Source organism: Microchirus variegatus, assembly GCF_963457635.1.
Source record: "Microchirus variegatus genome assembly, chromosome: 20".
Classification (NCBI taxonomy): domain Eukaryota; kingdom Metazoa; phylum Chordata; class Actinopteri; order Pleuronectiformes; family Soleidae; genus Microchirus; species Microchirus variegatus.
Window position 1 is genome coordinate 17987456 of NC_139821.1, and position 25176 is coordinate 18012631.

The following is a 25176-nucleotide window of genomic DNA, read 5'->3' on the forward strand; positions in this document are numbered from 1 at the left end:
CGCCGGCTTCTGACAGCACTACCGCGGCCACGAAGAGCTGTCCCTCGTCCTCGCCCTCTCGTTGTCTGAATAAATACTAGAACTTCATCTGCTGACACGGAGAAAGACGACGAGGACGACATTTGACCGGCTGAGGATACCGTAGCGCTCAGGGAAGGGAGAGGGTGACAGAGGAGCAGTTCTTTGTTGTAAATTTCAGCCTCTCCTCTAGATGGCACTATAAACTAGCGGAGCGAGTGGAGGCGGGACTTCCGCTACAAGTTAAGAGATGCTTGATTTGTTCTCTCGCGTTTGTCCTTACAGGCTCCGGTAAAAACATGGAGTCTCGCTGCTAACAGTGGCTATGCAACCGTGGCCCGCGACCATGTTATTTTACATGACTTTTTGAAACACTACGAAAATGAAACAAAAACTATTATACAGCGACTAGACAATGCAGGAGCAGATAATATGTATAAAAAATGGATTTTGGGTCAGATAAACCCATAAATACTACACAGTGTCCCTTTAAGTTTATATGATAGATTCTGAGCTGGGGTATGAGTAAGATAGGTAAATGTAGACGTATGGAGTAAAAACACAAAACATTATTTGCAAAAATAATGTAATTATTTAAAAGTTTATTCCCTCATTGAGGTCTTTTTCTAGCTTTTTCAGTAGTGGTTATATTCATCACAAATCTTCTTGTGTTGAGAGCCATTAATAAATAAAGTAGTAAATTCCAGTGTCTGTTGTCGGGATAGCATAATATCACTTTTTCATGACTGATGCCGATATCACAAACTCATAATAACACTTTTCATGACTGATGCCTATCCATGACACAGCCTGGACACATAGTGGTGAGGTTGTCCCCTCTGCTCTGACTGTAGGCTGGGACTGCGGAGGTTGCTGTGGTTTGGGGGTTGATCCCGGCAACACATGCTGCTTGTTGAGCTCAGTAACTGCATGTGAGAGTCTCCAAACACCACAAAAAGTCGGCAGATTTAGAAGTCGCCATGTTGGTAACACTGCTCTGTCAGAGATACGCGCGACTCGCAGTGATCGGCGAGGCGTGCGACAGAAGACAGACAGGTGGCTCGGCCAATTATTTTATTCGGTCCGAATATTTTAATTCGTCTTACTTTTATCATAATAATATGATAATTAAATGATGAGTTTCAAAACCTGGTGGGTTTATATTACATTTTAGACTGCCATACGCTTATTATGAGCAATTTAAGATTACAAAAGAAAAGTGTAAAAATGCAAGAAAGTTAAGTATAGCTTTAACATCATATCTATTCAAAACGCTCACGAGTCACAAAATCACGACAAATACAGTGCGCTCCGTTGGTGTGTGCCGACGGTGTAAGCATTAGCAACTGGATGCTTTCGGCTCAGATGCTGAGTCATTGAGGACATGCTGGTGTGGTACGCAAACTGCACCTTGTTGGCTTCTTGTTTTAAGCGTGAAATTATCCCACACTTTGGACATTTTCTGAATTTTTATGGGCTGTTTCACTCTCGGTTTTGTGACGGGTTGTGATGCGGCTCAGCGCTTGCCATCACAGGCTTTCAGTGCGACAATGCCGTCACTAAGTACACCAGACTCCATTGTTAAATATTGAGATTTTAGACATTTCTGTGCTAAATGTTGGAGATTAACACACAGTTCCAACCATTTGACACTAATATGCGTAGCCGTACAACTGGTAGTAATAGTTGAAATCTTTCATTGACCTCAAGTGAGTGTGTTTTTGTTCAGGTAAACAAAACCCACTTCGAATACCAAAACACTTTGAGTGTGACCCTGACCAAAGAGGAAACTATCAGCCGACGGGATCTGAAAGTTGTCTGGAAATGCATCTATCCTCGACATTATGTTCGCAATACTCACGTTAGCATGGATATGGAGTGGTGAGACATTTTAACACACTTTTTTTTTAATTCCAGAAAGTACAAGAACTCTAGAAATGATGAATCTCTTTTTGTTGTAGGCTCTCTGCTCTCTCCCTGGTGCAGTTCAACTCATCACTGCAGCTTGCCTTGACCATGACCCTCTTCACAGATGAGTCATTCAACTCAAGCTACACTGACGTGATATCCCTGGACCGTGACGACATTCTGTACTTTGAGGTGGCGCTGCAGACCAACAACTCTTTTGCTTCATATGTGCTCCTGCGGGTGGACTCATGCTGGGCCACTGAGACCAGTGACCCACAGGACACTGTCCAGGGAGTCTTTCTTCTGGAGGGGTATGCAATTGTTAACATTAGCACATCTTAACCCTAACCCCAACCCTAACATTAGCACATCTTTTACATGGCGGCCACCGAAGGGCCGCTGTCTTTCTATTGAGCTGTTTCTTCCATTAGACGCCATTAGTAGATGGCCATGACTTCCAGAAAACTACAACTACCAGGTACTATCCCTAGAGTGTAGTTGAGCTGAGCAGTGCTAGAACTGTATAATGGGAAAGCCATTATACAGTGCACACCCTGATCAAATTTCCAGTCAGCTGAATATGATATTGGGTTCTGTGCATGTTGAAAATCCTGCATGTGTGCATCTGTGTTGGCTGTGTTGAACACCGATGGAGCCATGGAGTGCTGTACCTGACCTGTCTTAAAGTGACCAAAAGCTCAAGTAACGCTTTTGTGACGTTCTTTTAAGTGCTTTATGTTCTTTGAGTGGCATACATTGATATACATGTAACCCTTTTTCCCCAGCTGTCCCATTGACCACACATTCTACTGGCTCTCTGTTAACGGCATGGAGCAGAAAAGCAGGTTTTCCATTGAGATGTTCACCATGCCCAAAGGGCTGCCCCTATACATTCACTGCATGGCCAACATATGTGGACATGACAAAGACTGTACAAAGGTAAAGCTTGAGACACAGCCACTAATGTTTTCCATGCATGTACAGTATGTTAGTTAGGCAAGTAGGTTAAAAAAAGAAAATTAATAGCACAATTTTCTTTTAATGGCTTTCTTTAAACTTTAAACACAGTGTCTCCTGTGAAGTACACATTTGGCAAAAAAAAGGCATCTTGATGTTTTAAAAATCTTTACACAGAGAAATAAAACACACAGAATACACCTTTTTTATACCCCAAATTTGAGCCGACTCGCTGGGCTTTTCTGGTCGTGCTTTTAGACGGGCCCAGTTCTGGCTCTGGCGCCGTTCTGGAGCCTCAGAACCTTTGAAGTTTCTGGCTAACCACCCCGTGTGCACACCACTTTAAGAGGAACCAAAGTGGGAGGACGTTAATCTGCACTAATCAGGCGGAAGTAAACACAACACCGGCAAAATCTCAATAATTTCTTGTATAATCTGCATTTATTGTGTTTAGTAAACTAAATGAAACAGAAAACCCAGTTTTAGGTCAAAATGGCTGTGTATTTTGGAGAAGATAGATGGGTAGGTAGGTAGGTAAATAATGATCCATAATTTCCTACAATAAACTTAATTTAAAAGTCCTGTATGTGCTTTTGCCCATTTTTCCAGGATAACTTTAAATATCTGTATAATAATAATAATGATAATATAACATAAAATAAAATAACAATATATTCACAATTTAGTGTGTATTAAACACTGTAGTTATTTTGCATGTTAAATTTGAACAGTATAAAACATATTAAAGTATCAATTGTTTGAGTTTTTGTCTCAATGGCCAAAAAAAATCTATGCACAGAAGTTTATCCAACTCTCTCCGCTGGTGCCAAAAATGCTCATTCATCGGCTTCCTGCAACAGTGCGAGTGAAATAACCATAATAACCACGTTGGCTTTGCCTTGCAACTCAGCTTTCAGAAACCGTTGTGTAATTACGGTAATGCAAAATGCTCTTACGCGGCGTCTGCGATAAGCTCGGTGTTAAAGGATTAAAAATTACAAGACTTTAACTTGATTTCTGCTTTCCCTACATTCTCTCCCAAACTAAAGACATTTTTATCCCCACTATTTTAAAAAATGTCTAATTCCTTTTATTTTCTGGTTGTATTTTCAGAATTGTTCCAGCCAGCAGCGAACCAAGAGGTCAGAGAGTCAGCCGGACAGGAGAGGGAAACGTGCTGCTGTTGTGTCTGCTGGACCTGTGGTGGTCAACACCAGAGTCCCAACCTCTTACTGTGAGTCTGCAGGAACCTAATACAGTACTCTTGTTTTCAGTTGTAACCTTTCCTGTTTTATGTTGACTTAATAGGTAGTTTTGTTCAGCTTCTTTCACACTGTACTAATACCTTAAATCATTTCAATATATTTTTTTTAATTCTATATCATTGTCATTTAAGGAACTCGTATTCTTTTCTAAAAAAAAAATATAACCATCTCTTATACAGTACATCCCAAAAGTGTTCACAGCACTTCACTTTTTCCAAATTTGTTTATGTTGCAGCCCTAAACCTCAAAATACCCCATAATGACATAGTGAAAAAGTTTGCTTCAAATGTTTGCTAATATATATATCTATAAAAACAGAAAATGACATGTATATAAGTATTTGTGTATTATTAAATGTGCTAATTCATGCTTCATTGGGTAGAATTGGTTAAATGTCGTCTGTCTGTTTTGCAGGGGCAGAGCACATGACGATGATTCTAATTGTGGCCGGAACAATAGGTGTTTTGGGCATAACTGTACTGTCAGTGAGTGCAACTAAAGCAATCATGTCTTATTATGAACAGCTACAGCTGCAATAAAGTATTATGAACACAATTTGTGTTATGTGTGTACTTTATTTTTTTACAAAACCAGAAAAGGAAAAAGTCAGTATAATAGTTTTCACACCATTTTTTTCTCTTTATCCTCCTCCTCTAACCCTGGGACCATGTTGTCAGACAAAGTGAGCATGCCTGTCTGGTTCTCAGCACAGGGAGTGTGCACACCTCAGACACAGTGGCCCTTTCGCAATACCAAGTATGCTAGTATTTATTGCACATCTGTGAGTCTGGTTCTGTTGGTCAGTTTTTTCCTCTCCACTGATGCCTAGTGCTTTGCTCATTGTGTGAATTGTTGGGTTTCTCTGCTCTCGATTATGTTGTCTATGTACAGTGTCTTAAGATGATGATTAAGCTTCCTAAATAAGTAACAAAGTTCTTTTGGATTTGGCCTAACCCTCTATGGCATGGTGTTGCCCTCAGGCAATGAACCACATAACTGGACATCACAATGGACTCATTTGTTTAAATATCACCAGACATGTTTGTGTCCAATAATAAGTGGCTTTGAAGTGCATGCGACCTTGTGTCTGAGGGACGGACAGCCATTTCATTAAGCGGAGCCGCAGCTCTGATCTGCTACAAATTGGTAAGTTGAATATCACTTTTTAACATGTTTAAATTGTCAGTAACTTAAAATAAAAAAATATATTCATGTGTATTAGCTTGTAAAGGAGACTTTTTTTTTTATTTATAATTTTAACACTTATTTTGTATTCTAAAACTTTTTGTTTGTTGTTTGTAACTGACCTACATGGTAAAGTTAAAAACATGATTATTGTCATTATTTTGCAACTAAGCACATAACCACACTGTATAATGATATTGCCTGAACATGAAGTGCCCTAACTGTGCAGTGTTAGGGCACTGTCAGTCAAACTGACAGTGTGACAAAACAATTGCCAGTTGTATATATACAGTATGTATATATGTGTGTATATACGTATCTATGTATGTATGTATGTATGTATGTATGTATGTATATATATGTATATACATGTGTATATATATATACATATACATATGTGTATATATATATATATGTATATACATGTGTATATATATATACATATACATACGTGTATATATATATATGTATATACATGTGTATATATATATACATATACATACGTATATATATATATATATATATACGTATGTACATACATACGTATATACGCATGTGTGTGTGTATATAAATATATATATGTACATACATACGTATATACCTATGTGTATATATACACATACGTATATACGTATGTATGTATGTGTATATATACACATACGTATATACGTATGTATGTACATATATATATATATATATATATACACATACACATATACGTATGTATGTACATATATATATATATATATGTACATACATACGTATATGTGTATGTGTATATATATATATATATATATGTACATACATACGTATATACGTATGTGTATATATATATATGTACATACATACGTATATGTGTATGTGTATATATATATATATATGTACATACATACGTATATGTGTATGTGTATATATATATATATATATATATGTACATACATACGTATATACGTATGTGTGCATATATATACGTATGTACATACATACGTATATATATGTACATACATACGTATATACGTATGTGTGCATATATATACGTATGTACATACATACGTATATACGTATGTGTATGTATATATATATATATATATATATATATATATATATATATATATATATATATATATATAACGTTACTATACGTTGTTACTTATTGGTACCTAATATAACTTCTAATGTAGACGCAGAACTATACTACGCCAAAACTCTGCTGACTGAATGAATGAGGAAATCAAATACCGTGTTGTCTGAAAGAGGGCGGAGACGGAGAGAAACTCAAGGATTGCGGAGAAAAACCTGTTCCTGACCAGGTTAGTTTCAAAGAGCATGTTACCATGGTAACTGACCGAGAGCTTAAGTTACCTCTCTCTGTGAAACAGGCTAGAGTTACTCCTCTTTCTCTGGTTTGACTTACCTCCCTTTGTGAAACGGAAAACTCAGTTTCCCTCATTTCAGGGTTAACCGACTCAGAGTTTTCACTAAACCTGCTTTGTGAAACGGACCCCTGGAAGACCACAGAAAACCACTGTGGTGGACGACGGAAGAATTATTTCCCCGGTCAAGAAAACGCCCTTCACAACAGTTGGCCAGATCAGAAACACTCTTCAGGAGGTCGGTGTTTGTGTTTCAAAGTCAACAATCAAAAGAAGACTTCACCAGAATGAATACAGAGGGTTCACCACAAGATGCAAACCATTGGTGAGCCTCAAAAACAGGAAGACGAGATTAGAATTTGCCAAACAACACCTAAAAAAGCCGTTATAATTCTGGAAGAACATCCTCTGGACAAGATCAACTTGTACCACAGTGATGGGAAGAGAAGAGTGTGGAGAAGGAAAGGAACTGCTCATGATCCACAACATACCATCTCATCAGTGAAGCATGGTGGTGGTAGTGTCATGGTGTGGACATGTATGGCTGCCAATGGAACTGGTTCCCTTGTATTTATTGATGATGTAACTGCTGACAAAAGCAGCAGGATGAATTCTGAAGTGTTTCCAGCAATATTATCTGCTCATATTCAGCCAAATGCTTCAGAACTCATTGGACGATGCTTCACAGTGCAGATGGACAATGGCCCAAAGCATACTGCAAAAGCAACCAAAGAGTTTGTTAAGGCAAATATGGAATGTTATCAGTCAATCACTTAACCTGAATCTAATTGAGCATGCATTTCACTTGCTGGAGACCAAACTGAAGGGAAAATGCCCCAAGAACAAGCAGGAACTGAAGAGCGTGTCAGTAGAGGCCTCACAGAGCATCACCAGGGATGAAACGCAGTGTCTGGTGATGTCTATGCCTTCCAGACTTCAGGCTGTAATTGACTGCAAAGGATTTGTAACCAAGTATTAAACAATGAAAGTTTAGTTTGTCCAATTACTTTTGGTCCCCTAAAAAGTGGGAAGCACATATAGAAAGTGTTGTAATTCCTACACCGTTCACTTGATTTGGATGTAAATGCTTTAATGTAAATTAAAGCTGAAAGTGTGCAGTTAAAGCACATCTTGTTCGTTTCATTTCAAATCCATTGTAGTGGTCTATAGAGCCAAAATAAAGAGAACTGTGTCGATGTCCAAATATTTATGGGCCTAACTGTATATATATATATGTGTATATATATATATATATGTGTATATATATATGTATGTGTATATATATGTGTATGTATGTGTATGTATATATATATGTGTATGTATGTATATATGTGTATGTATGTGTATGTATGTATATGTATATATATATGTATGTATATGTATATATGTGTGTATGTATATATATATGTGTATGTATGTATATGTATGTGTATATATATGTATATGTGTATATATGTATGTATGTATCTATATATATGTATGTATCTATATATATATGTATGTGTATGTATGTATGTATGTATCTATATCTATATATGTATGTGTATATATATGTATGTATGTATCTATATATATATGTGTGTATATATATGTATGTATATATATATATATATATGTATGTATGTATATATGTGTGTATATAGTGATGTTTATATCTATGTATGTATATATGTATTTGTATAACATATACATAACAACAGTGACTTTCACTCATCTATCTTCTACAGCTTAATAAAATAAAATTAAATGTTTATCAATGTCATATATCAACAGCGCCCAAGATTCACTCTGATAATGCAAATAAATGTCAACATCCATTTCGTCTCCTTATGCGCCAGTGTTATTCGCATCATCTTTAAAACGTTCCCTTTCATGCCGCAGTGTGGCGCTGTAGGAGTGCCTTCACGTGCCACGAAGAAAACCAGGCAGCGCAGCGTCACTTCCGCTTGTCCCCAAAATGGCGTCCTCCATGGCTGGAGACGGCGTGAGTGAGAAACAAACTGGGAAAAAGTCAAAAAAGACCAAAACGGAAGGTAAGTTGGTGATACCACAGGATTGAAAGAATGTTTACTGATAGTTGGCGATAAATTGACTGTGAAGTGTGGTTGACTGTTGTCTGATTTTCCGCGTGTTGACATGTGTGCTGGGAGACACGCTGGAAAGAGACTCCAGGCTCCATGAAGCTCTCAACTAGAAATATAACTGTGCCGGTAACTTGGTTATAGCACATTTTTGGTTGTTCCAGTAACTAACCCTACAAGAAATTAATATCCAAGCTGTTTGTTTCTGTGGGTATTGTTGGTGTTATATTTGTATTATTGGTGAATATATTTGTATTAGTTTTAAGAGAGAGCTTTACAGACCCATGCCATTCTGATGTATTTCATCAGGTTGTTAGACGCCTAGTTTAACCTATATAAATAAACAAAACAAACTGATTCAATAAGAAGTCCTCATTCAACTACGCCTTATGCATCTGCCATGGCATAAAACATAATGATCAACAACAAACATAATGAAATGAAATTTTATTTGTGCCTTGCTTTCATGAAGGTTATACAACTGACTACAACGTACTCCAAAAAGAGTGATTTGAGTATACTTTTTGGATTTTCAGTCGAGCCTACAGTGATTCACTATAAAATCATGTAGTTGGTAATTTTCAAATAAATTAATCTCCATGAAGTTCGGAGACCATCCACATCACATTTTATTCATAGTGATGAAGCACCCTTAATCACCCAATCACCCATACCAAGAGATATGGAAATGGGTTGAGCATTGTTTTCATTAACAACTGAAATAAAATGACCTAAGGTTAATATAGATGCGATGTAACATAATAACAAGTCTTTCCCCTTCAGTCCCCTTCCAATATAATGACAGCGAAGCCTATGGACAGCACCGGCAACAATAATAATGCATTTTTTATTTAGCAACTTTGTCTCATAAAATGCAGCGGCTGATCAAAATAGATAATTTTAAAAGATGAGTCACATAAATGTGCATTGATTTAAAAAAAAAAAAAAAAAAGCTTGTCTAAAGAAGTGTTTTTTAATTATTTTGCATGTCTGATATAGCTAACTAGCCAACTGCAGAGGCAATTTAGTCTCTTCTGTTGACATAATCATTTTAAGTCTCATGTCGCAGCAGATGTAGATCTAAATTAATTCTCTTCATTGAGCAAAATAAATAAACATAATAAAAATTGTAGAGGGTGCCATCATACAAATCAAGGAGGGAGGTAGGTAGTGGTACTGTTGTCATTAGTCATTTCGACAGATTGTGTTGTATTTGCTAATATCAGATAATACATTGTAAAACTTGCGGATACCGATATTGTGCGGTTAATATCGTGCATCCCTGTTATATAGAGAAGAAAACTTTGTAACTTTCCTTGTTTATCAATTCAGTAGATGAATCAGAACTCCTGACTGTTCCCGATGGATGGAAAGAGCCAATGTTCACCAGAGAGGACAACCCGCGTGGTCTCCTGGAGGAGAGCAGCTTCGCCACACTCTTTCCCAAATACAGAGAAGCTTACCTGAAGGAGTGCTGGCCTCTTGTGGAGAAAGCTTTAGGAGATACTGTAAGTTCAGTTATACTTTTCCTGGAACTGAAAACCAATCACAAACGTAGTCCATTGCTTACATGGATCACAAAATCAAAAAAGGTGGACTTTGGTGTAGGAGAGTGAGATCAGAAAACTTTATTCCCTAATTCTGACCTTGGCCTGTGACAGGAGTGTGCAAATGAACGATTGGCAGGCTGATTTGTGCCTTTAAGCAAGGTATTGATTATTGATTTGTGTCACTTTTAACCTGTTCTGATGTTTATTATGCTTCTTACAGCACATAAAAGCCTCTCTGGACCTGATCGAAGGCAGCATGACAGTTTGTACTATGAAAAAAACCTTTGACCCTTACGCCATCTTGAGAGCCAGAGATCTCATCAAGATGCTGGCCAGGAGTGTCCCGTTTGAACAGGTGATGATTACATCGTCTGTTCGTTTCTGTCTTGTGTATATTATGCAGCAGCTGTCATACACTTTATTTCTTGAAGTTACTCTTTGTGTCTTTTTATTTTGGTTTCTTTGATTTTTTTTTTTGCTTCCAGGCTGTGCGAATATTACAAGATGATGTGGCGTGTGACATCATCAAAATCGGGACACTGGTGAGGAACAGAGAGCGGTTTGTGAAGCGAAGGCAGCGTCTGATAGGCCCCAAGGGTTCCACTCTAAAAGTGAGTGAGCTTTTATCATACACACAACATACCTGTAAGGCAGCAGCACTTCATTTGTTCATTGATCAGTTTTGCGTAATAAGATTTCTTTAAAATCAAAATTCAAGGCACTTGAAAGTTTTTAAAGAAAGAATTTAAGTTGATATTTTGATAAATGTCTTCTGCGGATGATGTGCTCATGTTTGTTACAACTGCTGTTTCATGCGCCCTATTGCTTGTTCTACATAGGCCAGTTCTATGTATATCAAATTACTAAAGTAACAAGATTGCGGCCTTCCTGTTGCGTTTGAATCATGGTCATAATGTAACGCATGACGAGTTTCCATGACGACTGACCGAAAAAAGACACACATAACGTGATGTTTATGTGCATCCCGATTGTTAAAATGAGTTTTTCGTGCCGCGGCACCGGAGTCCATGCACCGTTTACCAGTTGGCTCCTTTAGTGTCGTTTAGCACGCCTACAATGGAACTACAGCTGTCTGTTTATTAAACGAAAAGAGCAGCGCTACAAATAACCAGCGTACTTGTGTACTACTGCGTATGTGTGCCTCTGTTTTTAAAGTTTATCCCAAGGTGGCAGCAGCAGCAAACATTTGGTTAGTAGACTTCATGTGTATTTGCATATATTCATATATTATTCATATATTTAATTTGATAATAATTTTTATTGGTTTGAACTTTTACTTTTTACATAATTTAAGCAAGCCCTCTGAGACTCAGCTCCTTAAGTGTGAATGTTTACTGGTTTATTTGCTCCATGTGACAAATAAATAATTTCAACTAAATCAATTGAGGTGTGGCAAACACTGATCAACATTTTTTAACATTTTCTCAGACCTTGTGGACCAAACAAGTACTCAATTAATTCCCACAGATCAAAAACCATTCCATACCTGGGTGAATACAGGTTTTTGTTAAAGCGGAACTCGACCGGAAGTTCCTATTAACGCGTTTTTTTGTGTGTATCTGCGTCATTACCTTGTTTATGAAGCCCTGAAGGTTCTAAACAAACAGTTCAGCCTTTGCTGAGAACGCTTTGTTTATTGTAATCTCGGGGCTCAGCGAGATCTCTGAAAATCCCGTAATAGTTACGTAAACAGCGGTTCTCCTGAACAGCAGATCCTCCTGCTCCGGGCACTAGTCCGGGCACATCCGGTTGCGTACATTGAACCGCAGAAGAATAATAACATCCGATTTAGAGGTGTTTCACGAGCGACAGTGTCTTCTGACTCTGGGTTTGACTCCGGGTCAAAGTCATAAAAGGGACTGCGGCGGGGAGTCGTGAATAAGCTATTTTTAAACACTGTTAAAACAATGTTTTGATAATGAGTAGCAGTGCATCCATCGTTCCAGAGGGGGGAGCTATGCTTCTGAGAGCTGGTGTGCTGGCAGTACTGGCCAATCACAAGATTCTGTCTTCTGGGGGTCAGAGTTCACTATGAAGCATCGGGGCTGACGAACAGCGTCAGAAAAGAGGATTTCAATCGGCTCGTTTACAGCAACTAGGAGGTTTTTTACCATAAAACACAAGTTAATATATGTAAGTAGACCTCCATAACTAACATATGTGCAACAGGACCACTCTATGTGACCTTTAAGTAGGAATGGGGTATGAGCAAGATTGCAAAAGATTGGAAAATTCCGGTTAATTTACAGAATATTTGGAAAATTTTGAAATATTCCAAATTGTAAACTTTCTATTGGAATTAAAGGGACTTTTTGTATGAGAGACTTATGTCACAATGTCAAGCTACTAAACACAGATTTGAAATGAAGGATTTTACTGACGACTGCTCTCATGTTTCTTCTGCACAGGCATTAGAGTTGTTAACCAACTGCTATGTGATGGTGCAAGGTAACACGGTGTCGGCACTGGGACCTTACGGTGGTCTGAAGGAGGTAAGAGCCTCACAGAGACAGCTTACAGGAGATGATGTGTAAACTCTGACCTACAGGGGGAGATCATGAGCCAATGATTAGTGTATATGCAATTCAAATTTTACACAAAGATCTTAGGACATAGATGTAGATTCTTTACTTTTTTTTCTTTCTTTTTTTTTTTTAAATGTCTCCTCTGTGGTTTAGGTACGCAAAGTGGTGATGGACACGATGAAGAACATCCACCCCATCTACAACATCAAGGTACGTTCAAACTGCTGACTTTAGACCTAGCATAGCTCCACAGCAGCATCCACGCCCAATGAAGATGCTTTCCATCCTTGTTCTTGAATTCCTGACGGAAATCCAAATCTCTGGGTATGTACGCCAAGGCTGGCGCAACCTGGAGCTGAGGGCGTGAGAGGGGAACCTGCTTTTAACGGCACTGTTTAAAGTGTTATCTTCAAGAAGAGCTGCTCACAAAGTTGTATCGTTCAGTCATAGTTCAACCATTGTGGCTGAGTTGTAAATGGGGCTGGGCAACATATAGATGATTTATCAATATAGTGGCATGTGACTAGATATGGTCTTTATTTGAATATAGTCATATTGTGACGAGGTATCTGTGGTGACTTCCTGGTTTTAAAGGCTGTTGCATTGATAATCATCGTTTATTTTTTTATACATTTGTGAAAAACACTAAATATTATAAATCCAATATGTGATACAGATCATAAACAGCAGATATTTTATTTTAAGTACAGTGTATTGTCACTCACCATTGAGAAACATCTCAAAAGAAAACTTTTCATGAGTCCAGGGAAACAACCCGTGTGCAGGTTTATGTCCTCGTCTATCGGGATATAGAGTAAAAATATCCAGATATTATTTATAAACCATATAGCCCAGCCTTACAGAAATGTTGATTTGATTTATATTGTGATGTACAACAGTAAATTGTTTTACATTTTTAAACTCAAATGATGATCACCATTATTAATAAAAAAAAATGCTTGTTTGCAATTACTAAGTTTGACATTTTCATAATTTTTCTCGATATTTTTCTGTATTCATTTGTTTATTTGAAAAAAAAAAAGGCATGCATGTTAATGAGCATCATTCGTAAATCTAGATGAAAACTTTATTCCAGATTATAACAAGAATGCTGCTTTACGTTTGTGGTCTTTATCCAATAAATAGGAACTTTCAGTATAATAAACTACAGATGAGATAGCCACATACAAACAAACACTACACAATTAATGGAGGCTTGGTTCAATTATATATCAATACTGTAGAGATCATTTTGATCTAAAATGCCCATGAAGCTCTTTGTAGTGCAATGTTGAAACGATAATCTGGCATGATTCATTCATTCAAATTCATGTTTAATTTGTGGACAAAACCAAAAATTAATTGATTCATCGACAAAATAATTCACAGATAAATCAATCGTGGAAATAATCGTTAGTTGCAGCCCCAGTATTGTATTCAGAATATGGTAAAATGTATATAAAGGCTCTTGTACCTGCTGAATGTCATCCATTGATGTCTGTCAGCCTCACCTCTTTTATATGCTTTGCTGGTGTGACTCTGTCTCTCAGACACTAATGATCAAACGGGAGCTGTCCAAAGACCCAGACCTGCGAACACAGAGCTGGGAACGTTTCCTGCCCAACTTCCGACACAAGAACCTGGCCAAGCGCAAGGTGCCCAAGAAGAAGACGGTGAAGAAGGAGTACACGCCGTTCCCTCCAGCTCAGCCAGAGAGTCAGGTCAGACACCACATTCCTCAGCTTTGTCTCTGAATATTATAGCAACGTGGGTCACTTGTTTTAATATGTAAAGGAATGTTCCTCTCATTTATTGAGATGTTGAAATGACTAATTTATACAATGATTTCAACTTGTTGTTATAGACTGACAAAGAGCTGGCTACAGGAGAGTTCTTCCTGCGTGAAAGTGTGAAAAGAAGGAAGAAGATGGAGGAGATCAAGGTGAGCCCATGAAGAAAGTCTGTGTCAGTACTAGACTGTGGTTATGTTGCTTTCCATTTTCATAGCAAGTCGTTACTGGAAGTGACGTGTCGAGTTCACCGCCTTCCTGTAGTCAGAAACTCAAACCTAGGGGTGGGTGATATTGGATCCATAGCAGAGAGGTCACAGTATCATTTCTTCCTTTCATTTCATCCTCTGCTGTTCTATGTTCTTGCTCAAGCAAGTCAAGCTTTTTTTTCCTCATCCAAATTGCATTATTTGCTAGTCCGCCCCACACCCATGCAAGAGAAATGGGGATCATCCAGTCATAGGGAAGTACGGGCAGTGCCATGGATTTCTCATTCCCTGCCCTGTTTGATTCAGAGTGTAGCTAGAAGCCATGGCAAAAAAAAAATAAAATTAGGAGTTGCTCTCTTAAAAGAAACTCCACCTCTGTTATATATTTGTTTTCCCCAAACAACGTACAAATCAGTTATTTGCACGATTTGCACAGATGAGGTTTGTACATTGGAGACTGGAACATAATCAGTAATTAAGTTGTACAATTTCTGTGATAAACTATGATACATCGGCTTCAACTCATGATAATTAATCTTCTATTTTGTTCTTCCTTTTGCTGCGTGGATGAGTTGTAACTAATACAAACATATCGTTAGATGCAGTCCTGAAAATGCTGGTAATTAAATTAGTGATTGGATGAATTGAAAAATTTGTTGTGAGATAAGTCAAATAATAGAGAAAGAAATCACGAGATCTTGTACATTTTTGGGCTTCTCCCTTTATGGGTCATCACAGCAGATGTTCTGTCTCCATCTTGCCCTATCACAAGATAAATCTTTTAAACTCACTTCTTACACATCAGTGGTGCCTGTTCTCATGACTTAAAGCTGCGTTTCCACCAAATGGAACAGATTTTTCCATTTGGAATGGTACCAAAGTAACTGGCCCCAACTGTTCCGTTCTTTGGCACTCTTCCCTTGGGGTACGACAGTCAGCTGATTTGGCAACAGGAAAAACATCTCTTCCTTACAATCAGTGTAAATATCACATAGAAGTTGAGGCAAATGCAGGCAACAAACCTAGCAGGAAAAAAAATAGCTACTGGATGTCCTCCATTGTTGTCTTGTTTTTTGTTGCTATGCGGCCATCGGGTACAGCCCGCACCCGCCTACCGAGTAAAGATACTGTACTAAAGTACTGTTCTCAGTCGAAACGCAAGCCTGACCCAGGTCTTTACTGTTCCAAACCATACCGTACTGTACCAAACCATACCATGATGGAAACGCAGCATAAGGTTAACACAGTAGAGCACAGTTAGGCCTGGAGCCTGTTCCAGGAAGTGCCTTTTCACTTTTAACTCCTCGGTCACTAATAGGCAGACTGTGGTTCAGATCTGGACCAAACACTATCCTTTTACTTTAATAGGCTAATGTCTGGTTTGACTGGAGCAGCTTTTCTCAGCCTTCATGGCGCGAAAGGTCCAGGAAATTACATACGCTGTCAATTACCAAGTGATGATACTCGTATCAGTGAATTTGTGGTCACACTGAATGCATGAGTAGAGTATCTGCATCGCTGAGCGTCTCATTTGAGGTCAGGTCAGATTATTACAGCAGCCACACAGAGTTCCCAGGATTAGAGCTTGTGTTTTACAAGAGAGCTTAGTAAAGGCACTCTCCCGTTTCAGTTCTCTGAATCCATTATTATTTTTATTTTTTCAACAAGGCTTTTATTGTGAAATATTTGCAGGACTGATGGATGCCCAATTTCATACTGAAAGTTTATTAAAGAGCAGAATTTAAACATTAAAAATGGCATAACAAAGGGAAACCATGTGTAAATGGCACAGAGTTTTATTAAAAACACAACTAAAGAGTTTTAGTAAGCAAAAAGTAAAGGGTGAACTTGTGTTATTAGTGTAATTAATTTACACCATTCATTTTAGTCTGTAAATAAAAACTGCAGAAATGTTTCCTGAAAGACCAAGATAAGAAGTAGAAGACTCACGTGTGACTCGTTGTTCCTCTTTCTCAGGTCAAACAAGCGGAGGCATTGACAAAGAAGCAGGAGCAACGTAATAAAGCTTTCATCCCTCCTAAAGAGAAGCCTTTAATGAAGAAGACCATAAAAGGTAAAAAAAAAACAACAAAGCAAATGTGCATGAAACTGAGTGTTGCAATATTACACTTTTTCTCTCTCCACCACTTGAACTATGGTGGTTGACAGGCTTGTCTCACAGAGCACCTCATTTGTGGTGGGGATGTTTCCACTCAGCTGAAACTGCAGAAAGCTTGTTTTTATTTTTGAAAAGACTCAAACCAATTTCTAATTTTTTATAATGGATTATATAATATATAGATGTTGTTATAATAACAGATAGTAATCAATGAATAATTGATTGAATAATAATTGCAGTCATATTAAGCTTACACAGCCATTCCAAATGCATCATGTTCCAACTTCACAGCAAATATTCTGCTCCTCTAATGAAGAAATAAATGTCCCACATTTAGGGTTTGTGGTATTTGATTTTCACCATTTCCTGATCCAGTGTTTTTTGACTGTTATCAGACTGATACTGAGTCGCAAATCGATTGCTAAATGAAACCCAACTGAAAGCCACCAAACACTGATGTGATGAGTTCAACTGTGTTCATGTATGATTTAGCTCCATGATACCATGTTACATAATCAAATGCACACAGGTGTTTGGATGTAAGTTTCCTTTTTCTCAAGTTTTTTCTCCTTACATAGCATTTACAGGACTACATATACATGTTACACGTTTCCTGTTTTACATACATACTGTATGAAAGGACAATGAGAAATACTACAAAGAAAAGCGTTAAAAAGATACAAATGGGTTACAGTTTTAGCTAAACTCGGCTGTACTCGACACCACTTTATCAGTTTGGCATCATGCATTTCATTTCCATTACTATAGTACCTCCTCAAAGTCAGAAAAAGATTTGTTCACCGACTCGTTCTGTACTTCCTGCATGAGTGGAGCGCAAACTCCACCTGACACAGTCAGTCAGTATGTTTACATGCACAGTTTAATCAAGCTAAGGCCGTAGTTCGACTGGGACAGGCAACCAGATAACTTGCAGAGTCGCAGTATACATGCGGAGGAGAAAATCGATTTATTACCAAGTCTTTTTAACTGATCTACAACTTCCAGTGACGACACGCTCTGGCCAATCAGTGGCTGGCAGTCTGTTGACGTCACATTTTAAGAACCTCGCCAGAGCACCAAAAAAGTACCATGTACTATCCCTACTGCAATAGCAAAAAAAACAAGTCCAGCCGAGTAGTGCGAGAACTGTTCAATGGAAAAGTAAGTGTAGAACTAACTTGTGTTCCACGTGTGTCACAGCTCCCACAGAAAACAAGCTGGACATCGAAGCCATCAAGGCAAAGGTACGAAAAGCCAAAACCAAGAAACTGGGAGCTCCACCAGTGAACCCTGCTCCTCCTGCCAGCAGCACAGACAAGAAGAAGAAGAAGTCCAAAAACAAGGGCTAACCTCACAGCTGTTTGCTGGACAGAGTAAGGACTCGGTAAAGACATGATGTCAGACATGTTTGTATAGCTCAACTGTGACAATTCCTTCTTTTTTCTTTTTTTTATCGAACTATTTGAGGAATTGTTTATTCTTGTATATTTCTTTCTGTGCAGACCAGGTGTGTTAAAGAGCAAAATATTTCCCTCTTGTTGTCGTCATTGTCCAGATTATGTACGGTCAGTATTTATATATTGAAAAGTTTATTTTTCTCTCTAAATGATTGATGTGTGTTCAGGAGGCAGCAAGATGGAAAAACGTGCAGTTTTTGTAATTTGGATTTTAAACTTGTGCACGTGTGAGTTCCCACATGTCCTTGAAATCTGTAAAAGTTTGTGAATTTGAAAAAAAGTTAAGGCCCTTGAAAGTTTTTGAAAATTGCCCTAAATAGACATGAGTTGTTGAATGTGTTTGAATTTCAGAAGTTGAGTTGATGTTTGTAAATGTCTCCTGCCACTGATGTGCCCTTGTTTGTTAGGAAGCCACCTACTCTTTCATGCGCCCTGCATTGCTTGATGTATGAAGACTAGGCCTACGTAGAACAAACGTTGAGTCTAGTAATTACTAGTGGTGAACACAGTCTATTTCTGCCGTTGAAGTGAGATTCCATGCAGAACAATGAGTGAGTAAAGTTAAGCAAGGGGGAAGATGCAGAGTGTTCAGCAAATCAATAAAAGTGGATGCCCATTGCCCTCCGATCTTTCGCTGTCGGCACATTCAGTCCTTGAATCCTGGATAGTCCTTGACAAAGTCCTTGAATTTGATGTCAACCAAGGTTTGGGAACCCTGATATGTGATTTGTGACAAAAACGCGTCGATAGCTAAAAACCTAACATTGTCATCTTATGGCCATATTCAGATTTACACTGGGGTTCTACTCATAGCAGAAGACATCAGGGTAAAAGTAATGAACTGCATAGGCAGCGATGAAGGTGAGGATGAGGGCAACAGGCCGAACAACAAGAATAGAAACATAGTTGGAGTCCGAAGCAGCCGGAGCAGGATCCCAGTCTGGACTCAAGTTGTAGCCTGGAACCACAGATGATGGAGACAGTGGTTTTCAGAGGAGTTAATACTGTTTCAACTGTCATAAAATATATAGAATAAAAAAGAAAAGTGTTTCCCAAACTTTCTGTACAGTGACCCACTTTTTAAGTTGACCCACATCTTGATGTAAAACACGACCAAATGTGGTTAATGTACAGCCATATCTGTAACGCCTTATGTCATTTACCTCAAATAGGTAAACAAATTATTTCTGAGACGTGTGGTAAATGAATTACAACTTTCCTTTTATGTGTATACATTCTTTGAGCATATATGCATAAATCTTAACAGAATGGTTGGGAACCCAAAAAAATAATTTCTCCCACACCCATCTGAGACTCCTGACCGAGTGTTTCTGAAATATACAGTAAATGGTATCATTGCATTGTCACTTACTTTTCTGCGAATCTCGCTCTTTGTTACCTGCAGAGACATTAAAAAGTGTGACTGTATGAGGTACTGAGTTCCATTTACATCGAAACATGGAAGTTGGAAAACACTGTTCCAGTTGAGATAAAACAAGGACACAAACAAATCTGGGGCTAGCTGTTGTTAGCAATACCAGTCAATGTTTTACACAATATTTTTTCCACCAAGTAATGTAGCAGCATGTCTATGGTTGGACGTTTTACACTATGTGTATGATTGATTTTACTGTGGGATAAAAATGACAGAAATGCTTTTAATGGTAAAAGTATTAGTGTTTGTGTGGTGGCAGCCATCTTGATTTCCAGAGGGGATTCGAGCCACTTTACAAAAACCTTGTAATATCTACAGTTGCTTATGTGTATGCTATTTTAAGAATATATTTAGACTTTTAACTCATTCTTAAATGGCCTTTTTTTTAAACAAAACAAACAAAAACACTTTGCAAACTGCTCACTCTGCACCAAACTCCATACAGAAAATCTAATCAATTTTAAATCAAGAGTCACGGGAGTTGTTAAACCACTGCTGCTTCCACCCGTGAGTTCAAACTCAAGTGTTATTTTGTGACTTCTGTAATTGATATGCATTGTTTGTGTTTAAATAAGTTACTCAAATTTACCAAAGAGGCAGCAGCAGACCAGCAGCATGTAAAACGCTGATTTGAGTGTGAACGATGTACAAACTTCAGTTTCGGGCCAGAAAAGGCTGTCTAATGGCAAGATAAAGTAATGTGATGTCAGCTTATTCACACCACTGGTGTTCATTTCCTATGATGGCCAAAAAGGACCACAATAGGAAATGAACAGGTTCAAGTCAAAGTACTTTTTATATTGTAGATTTAAGCAGGTGTAGATTTTATTAAGTGAGCCGTCAAGTACAATTACATGGGTCACTTCAAAGCAGGATATGAAACTAAACGTGACTGAAAGTAGTTGAACATACTACAACATTAAACTTTTAATGTTTCTTTTACTACAAAAAGTACAGTAACGGGAGTGTCTTCATATTAAAAACATGAATAAATACTCACGGCAGAGCTTGTTCTCACAGACATCTTTACATCCAGAGCAGGTTGCATCTCGAGATTCAAACGGTCGCATTCCGTTCATATTTCCCCTGCACATGCATAATTATTTCTGTTAGATGTCTTTTGCACTATACTGAAGGCAGCAGATGTTCATGCGTTATTCAATCGTGACCAAACCAGTGATTCACAAACTATTTCATATAATTTCATGTACATATATACTATAATAACTATAACTATAATAAAACTATTTTAGATTTTTTCTATATGAGGACCCACTGTTAAAGATGGCAATCAATCAAATCCCATCAGTCTTGACTAATTGTGGATTAAGATATATTAGCTTTACCCTCATACAACCTTTAAAAAAAAAACTTTTCACCTGAAATACATTTTCTTTATCATGCCTAAAGCTTCTATTTTAAAATACTTTTTTTCACTTGTAAAAACACTGCCACCTACTGAAGGTGGAAGTTTAGAATGGATTACAATGTGTACATTTGTGTCCTTTTTTTTTTCATACAATGTAGTATAGACATGTCACAGAAACAAGTTGGAATTTTAAAATAACCCTCACAGAGAATACTAACACAATAACAACCAAAACTATCTTTGTGGATGTGTTGAACTCACCGTGGAGCATAGTTACAGATAAAAATAACCCCCTCACTGCTGTCAAAGTGAGCAACACCATTTGGGCACAGCTGGACAGCACAGCCCACCTTGTAGCTGCTGTCCCACACAACCTGTAGGCAAGGGTCAAACATATGTGAAGACCCCCATTTGATGTGGTACAGTCTTATGGACAAAAAAAAGGTGACAAATACCTGTGTGTAGTGTGTACACAAGTTACTACAGTTGTTCCACTGATAGCTATAGTAGTCCTTCTCATCCTCCCAGCTTTTGATTGCCGTCTTCACGTTGAAGGACGATGGTGGGTATCCTGTCCAGATGTTCTCCCCCACTGAGGAGAAGGTGGGGTGCACACGCTGGGCATCGTCGAGGTAGACGTTGTGTTTGAACACGCATCGCTTTGCCCACGATCTGGCAGTGATGGCCAAGCCTGCGTCCCATGACTGGACAAACAGAGGAAGATGGCATGACGCTGCTGTTCTTTTCACTGAGCGGCTCCTTTTTTTTCTTATGCTTATCCTGTTTTTCCAAGTCAAAATGTATCAATTGAAATAATCTGCATTGGGTCAAACTCAAATGACTTGGGGGCCAATGAGTGTTGAGTCTGGGGGACAGTCTAGAGGAAAAATATTGGTAGAAAAAAGAAATGTTCCGTAGGGGTGGGCCTTTAAGTGATAATATAATAATATTCTAACATGTTTGCAATAACTAAATTATGATATTTTACAGAATTTCTGAAATAAATGACTGAATTTGTTCAATATTGAATGTTTTATGGTTTGCAAATGAAAAACATGTATGATGTAAAATGCATCTATACAGACAAAAAAAAATAGGGGTGGGCAATATGGGCAAAAAAATGTTTTTGTGGATTATGACGATTATGATAATCGATATCCTTTGAAAATTGGATTTTAATTGTCATTAATTGTTGATTGCAGATTATATCAATGGACAACATGTATATATATGTACACATTCATGTGAAAATTCATCGACTTTAACCACAGTTTGGAATCTGAACAATTTCAGGGGTTGGTGTCTCCATGTTTTCCTTCCTATATTCATAACCACACAGTTTGTGTTTAATAAATAAATAAATACATTTGCATATACAGTATATATGTGTGTGTGTGCACACATAGATGAACATAGACACAGTCTCAACACTTAGATGTAGCTGTAGACTGTAAACTGTAGCTTAGCTTGCTACATTTTCCAAGGAGCTTGCCCAACACTGACAAGGAAATACAGCCACCTAACAATTACACCTTATTAAGTTTATTATATCTTATTAATATGTTCGCCATGTTTTCTCTCTGTTAAACAACATTTTCTTTGTGTTGCTTTGTGAACGCTCACTCTCTCACACCAAAGTCAAAATGAGTAGTTTTACCTCACAGCTGTTAATGATCCACTGTTGCTTCCACCATTAAGTTCAAGTGTGACACAAACTCATCAATGCGTGTGTTAGAGACCTGGTGTAAAATCACACACTCACTGTGACCTACCATGTAGAACATGTTGCTTGCAGATGGGCTGACAGACGACCGAGCCCTGTTGTGTTCCGTCACACAGTCCTCAATGAACTTGGCGTCAGTGATCTCGGGCAGCTCCACTGAGGACGCTCCCACGTCAAGGATGATCCAGGCCCACAGTAACATCTCTACCACGATCCCCATGCTTCACGGGACACCAGTGCAGAGGCAGAGATACAGAAGCAGCCGTTTGTCAAACGCCTACAGGAAATTACACATTTAAGAGGAATGAGGAAGTTGTTTATATGTGACAGTGTGTCATCACCAAAATCAGGAGGTGAATAGAACGAGGGCAACTCAGGCACTTTTCATCATGTGGTCAGTGCAGCTGCAAGGTTTAGTCGGGTGTGACTTGATGAAGTGAAAATGAAAATTTACATCATGACAACAGGTGGCAATGCAGTGTCAGGTCCACTGTGTAACACTTAAGGGGTTTATTGCATCAGCAATTCAATTCAATGCTGACTATGCAAATACAGAGGAATGATATCTATTGACACAGTGGAGAAATGGGAAGGGTCCTCCATTTGTTGCAATCTGCAGTTTCATTAGATGTCACCAATGCACATTGTCATGAATGTCAGGTCCACTATGCACACGTTTCTCCATTAGTTTGCGTGAGGGGGATTGCATCAGGGTTGGTTCATTACGTCAGTCCACAGCAGTGAGTATGGTTGCATGAGATAGTGACTCTGTGCATCCCCTGTGCTGTGAACCAGCATAACACAGGTGTGATCACTGTAAGGAAAAACAGATGATATATTATATCTTCAGGTTTTTTTTCAGCTTGCAGGGACACAGGTGCTGATACTACTGCTGCATCGTTTATTGAGGTGAAATCCGACCAAAGGATTTCTAAATGCCAAAGTTACAAGAAAACGTGAAGATCGAAAACAAAAACGTTATTCCTGAGTGAACAGTGTTTCACTTGGGGTTAAAAGCAGGAACGGTTTTTGTCCCTTCTAGGCTACTGTAGAGATATGTTGACAGCTCTGGGTTTGTGGAATACTCACATGTGATTATACAGGGTGTCCACGGGGTCCTAAATTAAGGCCCTTAAAAAGTATTAAAAGTCTTAATAGCAATTTCATGAGGTATTACATTTTTCCCATAGATGTATGCATGAATGTATTTATTTTCCTCCCTGTGTTTTTTAAAAACAATGATGCACAGGCATGCTCGCCCTGCTAGATTGCTAGCTCAGGGTCATGCACCTACATGTGACGTTATGCATCTTGCGACAGCGAACGCGCCGCAAGTGTAACTTGTTAATTTTAATAAACCTTGCCTTTGGTTTAATTTTTCGAGCTTTGTTCCTTTCCAGCTTGAATTGCTTTGTATGGTTGGGCTCTATATATCTAAAAAAAACCCCCAAAAAAAAACAGTTTGTAAGTTAAATATGTGTTGCTAATTACAGCTTGAAGGTCTAAATCTATTTTCAGAAAATCTTGAAAAAGTCTTTAAAAAGTACTGAAATGAATTCCTGTATTAACCCTGTTATATAAAATGTCTTCTGAAGTTACTGGTTAATTTGGCATGGGAAATGCATAATAAAGGCTCAGTGGAGAACTCCTCTGCTCAAACCTCTCTTTCCAAGTGCATCAAGAAACGTTGGCCATCACATGTCAGAGGAACATTTTTTCTTTGCTTGAAAAGTACACTTCTGCTTTATAATGCAAATCATACATTATGTGATGGTGGTGGGGATCTTTTGGGCTGCTCCACAAACAAGACGGTACAAGTTGGCGGCCTCTGTAAAGCTAGGCCCTTGCCTAAAGTTTGCGTGATATGTTTATGGTATATTACATTTGTCGTCGGATCTCGGTATACAAAGTCTTTACACAGGAACACCCCCTGAACTCGGATTTCGTACTTGGGAACTTGGAGAAACTAATCCAACTCCGATATGGGATTCCAAGATGGCTGACACTCTACAAACACACCACTACTTTTATGTTAATAGCACTTCTATCGTATTTGTGTCACAGTAAAGCAGTCATTCACATAGTATTGTTTTTTTTTAATTCATTTCTTTACTTAGGATATTGCAGGTATTAAAAACACACATAATACAATCCCTCCCCTCATTTTCCTGTTCTAACCCCCCTCCCTCCC

The 25176-nt window shown here is 38.2% G+C and overlaps 2 protein-coding genes across 3 annotated transcripts; one reads left to right on the forward strand and one right to left on the reverse strand.

Moving 5' to 3' along the window:
- Positions 1–8663: 8663 nt before the first annotated feature.
- krr1 (KRR1 small subunit processome component homolog) lies at positions 8664–18376 on the forward strand (the record flags this gene model as incomplete). 2 transcript variants are annotated; one of them, XM_083907325.1, is made up of 10 exons in its annotated part: positions 8664–8739; positions 10120–10295; positions 10558–10692; positions 10823–10948; positions 12767–12850; positions 13037–13093; positions 14434–14604; positions 14748–14825; positions 16860–16956; positions 18202–18376. In XM_083907325.1, the coding sequence occupies 10 exons, from the start codon at positions 8664–8666 to the stop codon at positions 18348–18350; spliced, it is 1149 nt and encodes a 382-aa protein (XP_083763451.1). In that variant the 3' UTR covers positions 18351–18376. The 2 variants fall into 2 exon arrangements, with proteins under 2 accessions (XP_083763451.1, XP_083763452.1); XM_083907326.1 differs by having other exon boundaries at positions 8672–8739; positions 10123–10295.
- Positions 18377–19258: 882 nt separating this feature from the next.
- glipr1a (GLI pathogenesis-related 1a) lies at positions 19259–23205 on the reverse strand (the record flags this gene model as incomplete). The annotated part of the gene is made up of 6 exons (XM_083907049.1): positions 19259–19416; positions 19831–19857; positions 20894–20979; positions 21524–21636; positions 21718–21966; positions 23035–23205. The coding sequence occupies 6 exons, from the start codon at positions 23203–23205 to the stop codon at positions 19262–19264; spliced, it is 801 nt and encodes a 266-aa protein (XP_083763175.1). The 3' UTR covers positions 19259–19261.
- Between the last annotated feature and the right edge of the window lie 1971 nt (positions 23206–25176).